The 6,000-nt window shown below is 32.7% G+C and overlaps 1 protein-coding gene across 1 annotated transcript; it reads right to left on the reverse strand.

Annotated features, from left to right (window-relative positions):
- Positions 1-3,225: 3,225 nt before the first annotated feature.
- LOC130640688 (fucolectin-like) lies at positions 3,226-5,349 on the reverse strand. Its single transcript, XM_057447205.1, has 3 exons — positions 4,879-5,349; positions 4,760-4,793; positions 3,226-4,646 (listed from the first exon to the last, which is right to left on the reverse strand). Exons 1-3 carry the CDS (start codon positions 5,164-5,166, stop codon positions 4,207-4,209), a joined length of 762 nt encoding a protein of 253 aa, XP_057303188.1. The 5' UTR covers positions 5,167-5,349; the 3' UTR covers positions 3,226-4,206.
- Between the last annotated feature and the right edge of the window lie 651 nt (positions 5,350-6,000).

Below are 6,000 nucleotides of genomic sequence, written 5' to 3' on the forward strand. Positions count from 1 at the left end.
TGAACGGCACATTTAGCGCCTAATAAAAACGTACATCTGGATGGAGCGTTTAGTATAGCTACACAGTATGTCGTAAATCAAGTGAAGCGCGCACAACATTGTAGTATTTCGGGTGTTTTATGTTTGTGAATACAACCGGCTAAAATGTCAATCCTGTTTTCATGCTAAACTCTAAGCAAAAAGGAAATATTCGCATTTTTATAGTCTCATTTCCATAGCCTATGTGTAGGATCTAACCAACCAACCCAAGGTTTTTACCCTTTAGAGTGTTTGTGAAACTTGGTAGTATATTTTTTAATTACAATCGCCAAAAATGTCTATCCTATTTTTGTACTGAACTTTAAGGGAAAAGAAAAAATTCGAATTTTTTTAGTCTCTGGCATGAACCGGCCAGGGCTTGAACCCAGGACATTCCACATCCGAAGAAAACGCTCCGTCACAAGGCTGCCAGTTAGCAAACGTTGCATCGCTTATCCTTTAAGATCTAACCAACCTTGGTGGTGTGATATGTATGTCTTTCATAGGAACAGTGTTTATATTTGCTTGTGGAACGAACTTCCTCTATTGCGATACATCACGTCCGGAATTATAGTAGCATTCTAATATTAGTAAAATTGAAAATATAATGTACTTTGGCCAAACTAAAGAGGAAAAAGTAGGACCATGCTAGCTCGCTAATTGTTCTGATGCAGTTACGGAACTCGGTAGATTACAGAAAAAAGAAAGAAAATAAATTTTTTTTAACATGCTGCGTAACTGAAGCAAAAACATACACCTTGAAAATAATTTTTCAAGATTTTAGATTCTTTAAGCCATCATACTTCAGGTTTTTGGTGGTGAATATGACCACCTGTTAACATATTGTTTGACGTCATGCTTATTGCTTTCCTTAGTGCACAAGAAAATTAGTGCGAATAATTAGTCACCCTGGTAACACAGCAGTTAATGTGTGACCGGAGTTTGCATGATGTGCAGCAAGTTGAGAAAAATATCCGAAGATCATTTTGATGATATAAATAAACGATTGTCAGCAATTCAAACGGAGGTTGAAACGGAATATATGCAATATCCGTCGCGTTATCCAGATTACATATTTAGTTTATAGTACGTTTGTAATTATCTTATTGGAAAAAATAGCCACTTCTAAATATACAAGGATACCTGCAAATCTTCTGAGTAGTTAATAACGACGTGAAGTGAAAACTTATGAGAAATTTGATTAATAATTAATGATTGCTTATGGTGTCCGATTTGCCTTAAAGAAATCTCTTGGTCCCAGAACTCTAACCAAGTTAATTCTTTTGCGTGTTGAAAAATCATTTTCTTGAATAGCTTAATTGATCTATTATATTGTCGTGGTTTATTTATTCTAAATCGTAACCCGCATAGCACAAACGCATTTATGAAACCATCTGGTACCATTAATTTTGCATTTAACTTTAAATAGATAATGTTCACAGAGTATCCTTAAATCGTCAATATCCTTTTCATAACTACTAACTCATGCACCCTAATATTTAAAATCATAGGCGTTTTTTACCTGTTGGAGATTTTTGTGGAGAAGGCTCACAGGTCGGTCTTGATTAAAGGACATAAATTACTTGCAATAATTGCCAGACCTACCAATGTAGCAGTATCCTCAACACCTCTTGCAGCTTTGCACATGTTTGATGTCGTTTGAAAGCGAGGCAATATCGTTAGCAAAAAGTAATTCACTCACAACATTAACTGCGTGTTTACTACTCTTTCGTCATTCAAGTGATAATTTTAGGTTGTCTTTACATTTTAATAGCAACTATCATAAAAAAAATTATGAATAGGTTTGGGCGCTACCTTGTCGATGTCTATCACCTCGGTTTCGCCATCGAGAGAAATAAATAATGCGTGCCTAGGTTTTCTGATATATCTCGAAAGGCTGTTAATATTTTTTCTTTAGAAGCAATCTATTTGTAAATTAAAGTATTATTTCGCCTAAATCACATGATTTTAATATCTGAGGTAGTATGAAATTGAATCTTTGGGGAAGAAAACAGGTACATCCCTGCGAAATCACTACTTAAGGCGATTGAAGCGCTTAATCTTTCAACTAATTATCTAGCATATATACTGACCTTTCCTATAAAACGCTTCTGTAAACAAAAACTATAATTTCACTTAATTCTTTTGAACCTCATTATGACTCTTTGTTTTCTGAAATCAATGTATCACGTGGCATCACATGAAGTTGCGAAAGCAAAAAAAATAACAATTGATTAAAAAAATGTTAATATTAACGAAGCGTTTCAAACAAGATGAAGTAATGGTACAATGGCATTAGTTGTTGAAAAAAGCTCTATACTTTGATGATACTTTTCCCATTATTTTATCACGTCATTTGCAATGCTTTGCGCACTTGTTAACGCTATTAGCTAAAGGCTGTTTTGACACATATAGCTAGGGGGAAAAGGCATTAAGATCCCACAAAGTATTTTGGGTTTCGTAAACAGTTGTCAAATAAAGTTTAGTAGAATGAAACTTCAATTTAGTGTGAGTTTCAAGTAAAAAATTATATTTTGGTCACGTGAGTGATCTATGACTTTATTTTATTAGAATGGGTTAGGATTACTTTCTTATGACACATATAATTGTTTCACAAGAATTATTTGCTTGTACTTGTATGTTTATTCAAAATGATGTAATTAATAAGGATAGCCAATAGTAGTACAAATTTTTAGATTTTATGGATGGAAGAAATTGGGTTTTCATCATTAAAAATGTGGGAAAATAATCGGCGAACTTTAATAGTTATAGACACTAAACAAATATATTGAAAGTATTATCCTAAAGCAGCCTTTAAATTATCAGAATTTGTCTTAAAAGTCTTCTCATTAATTATTCATATCAGATTCTTGCGTGTACATGTGTATCAGATGTTAAATTTTTCTTTTGTTTTTGTAACATGGTTCCTTACTCAGGCGTTCTGCTGCGCAATAGTGATAGCTGTTTTACTGAAAACAGAAGCATCAAAAACTGAAAGAGAAGATTTTGATTCTAATTTGTCGCAGATATTTATTTCTCATCCCTTTCTTTGTACAGAGTACTTTTTACATTTCATAGAGCCTGAAAAGTTCTGTTTTTACATTTTGAATTCCTAAAAGGTGTTTCTTTCATCTCGTGGTTTTGAAACATGCAATTTTTCAAGTCATTAATATTTAATAAAACAAACTTCATTTGTTTTATTAAATATTAATGACTTGTCAAACAAAATCTGATAATGTAAAAACTGCTAGTTAATAATCTATTGCAAATGACCTTGCCTCTCTCGAAAAGTTGTGAAAAAGAAAAAAGATTTATGTCAGGAAAATTTAATAGTTATCATTAATTATATAATCTAAAAAATCTGGTCTGTAAATTACACATATTTGAGTCTGCAAAATAGACGTGCTAAGAATAAGTCTAAATAGTAAATAAATAATAATTACAGCAAATAAAGTGTAGTGAGTAAAAATTTTAGTTTAAATTTTTTACAAAAATTTCTGATTATATCCACTGTCAACGAACTGGCCATCCCACAAAGCATAAAATTTTAAAATAAGAATTTTTTTACCGTGCTATGTCATAAAATACTAGGATAAGTCACAAAAATTAAGACCGTTTAAATGATGTCGAAAGTTAGTAAAAAAAGGAGGCTGGTATACCCCCCCCTGATTGATTATAAGGTTATAGACTTCCCAAATATTTCCCTAAGGCATTTTAACAGTTACCTTTGCCAGTGCCCTCCACGAGTCCTCTTTGGAAATGCAACAAAAGTGTAATTACCTTGCCATCAGATAAAAGCAATTATTGTAACAAAGCAAAAAAAAAAAAAACAGATATGGGTGATTGCAATGTAATATAACGACGAAATGTATAAAGTTGCTTAACGGTCGATGACGATGTCCAGGACGGTGAGGATGACGAGGAAGGAAAAGTACGTAAGATAAAAAAGTGTTGATGACCGTTTAAAAATCATAACAAACAGTGTTGTTAATTATATGTCGCTCAGCTGTGGAATTCTTTGTTTTTGTTTTAATTATTTCTATAATTTTCTTAATTTTTTTTGGCGATTTTAATGGTAAATTGGAAAAAATCACCAAGTTAAGGTGATTAATACTTTCGAACCCTTAAAATTCAAATTAATTAATAATAAACAATAAGAGTGAAGTTTAATTTCGTGCAGTTTGTTATTTATAAAAAGTACCCGAATACCTCAACTTCACACAAATGAAGAGGTTCTGTATTATGTTGCACAAGTCGAAAAATACCACCAACGACACGTTGATCGCATTTTTGATCAAATGGTGTCGTACCAAGTTGTTCGATAGACGCACACAAATTCCAGGAATCTTGATTAGCAAACCTCACCAGCAGTTTCAAATTATTTGCTTTTAAATGACAACAGTTATCAGTACGAGGATATAGAACAACATTCGTTATTACAGCATTCTGAAGAAGTACGACTTCCCACCAAGGGGATGATTCCTTTTTACCAAGTGTGTGAAAACACGATCTGTCGTTGAACTTACCACTTGTATTTCCATCCACTCCAAGTGGTGCGTCTGTACTGAAACTGAAAGGGAGAACGCTTGATTGTCTTGCTGGTTTTCCACGCGAAAGATTAATTGAGGCTAAATATACAAATTTGAATGTCTGTTCATACTTAATGGAGAATGCGAATAAAATCATAGGTTTTTTATATTGACCTGTACAAGTAATTTACAAATACAGAAATAAAATCTACCCGGTTGATGTCCGTTTTCCAAATAACTCGAAGGCTAAAAAATCAATCAAGAAATAAAAAGAAGCCGGAGGAGGAGAAGAGGATTACCTTTTGGATTAATGTTGTTACTGAAAACTTACATCTTTTACTGCGGAATAAACTTCTGCTGCTTTTTCTTTATCCTCGTTTTCTTCGCCATCTGTGTTTCCAGCAACAATAACGCAGTAGCATTTTCCGTCCTTATAATCAACATCCAAATTTTTCAATCGACATTTTTGAACGCATGTTAGCAGTGAAGGAGAAGAAGAAATCTCTGTTATCGTCTTGTATTTTGAACTTTCGTGTGACTTTACGTAATATATGCAATTATACCATTTAGCCATGTTAATCGCGACAAAAAAACTTGACCAAAAATTTAAGCTTGTCATGTTCAAATAACGAACCGTGTGTGACAAACTGTACAGCAATATGAAAGCCGTACTAGAATCACGTACACGACTTATTATCTAACTCATGAGATTCATAAATGTATAAAATATGAATTTTATTTTATTATACATATATACTTTTTATAGATATATATTCTAGATATTTAAGCCTTCTCCAGTCATCAATTTATGTGGGAGCGCTGTTTGAAACATGACACGAAGTCTCTCGTTATTATATACCACAAGTTCATTGATGAAGTTTCTTTAATAAATAATAAATTTTTGAATGCGTACGTATTTTCAATCACTTTTAAGAAAATGTTTCGATCAAGAAAAGCTCATAAAACTTTAATAATTTCGTAAAATTAGGCGCATGTATGAGCTCGTTTAGAAAAATTTATTATCGTTGTTCGGCAAAGTACACCAACGTAATTTTCTTAAAACAAATTATAGGTGAGACACTGAAAAAATAATGTAAAAAAATGCCAATAATAAGTATTTTGTTTTGGGGCACGTAGAATACTTCAAAGATAAACAACGCTATACAAGCTCAAAAAGACCGATAATTGTATCTTTGAACTCTTCTGTAGCATGCCATAGCTAGGTACCCTTAAAATAATTCCTATCAAAAGGTATGATCTAACCAATAAAGGCCAAAAAATGCACAGGTTCCTTTTATTAGGCATTTTGAGGGCTTGTACACTCTGACAATTTTTTTTCGATTTGCTGTTCTGTAGTAACACTCCCTTGTTAAGGGTGCTCCGTATGTAAAATGTGTTCGATGTTTTCCCTCACAGACTTTATCAAATAGGTTTTATGGTATTATTTCATCTT

Source organism: Hydractinia symbiolongicarpus, chromosome 4, assembly GCF_029227915.1.
Source record: "Hydractinia symbiolongicarpus strain clone_291-10 chromosome 4, HSymV2.1, whole genome shotgun sequence".
In the NCBI taxonomy this organism is placed as follows: Eukaryota; Metazoa; Cnidaria; class Hydrozoa; order Anthoathecata; family Hydractiniidae; genus Hydractinia; species Hydractinia symbiolongicarpus.

What these genes read in the sequence shown, in the direction of transcription:
- LOC130640688 (XM_057447205.1), bottom strand. Translation starts at nt 5,166, where the DNA reads ATGACAAGCTTAAATTTTTGGTCAAGTTTTTTTGTCGCGATTAACATG. An exon ending in TTTATTCCGCAGTAAAAGAT is followed by an intron (nt 4,794 to 4,878) that starts GTAAGTTTTCAG and finishes TTGATTTTTTAG; the next exon opens with CCTTCGAGTTATTTGGAAAA. An exon ending in GGAAAACGGACATCAACCGG is followed by an intron (nt 4,647 to 4,759) that starts GTAGATTTTATT and finishes TTGTATATTTAG; the next exon opens with CCTCAATTAATCTTTCGCGT.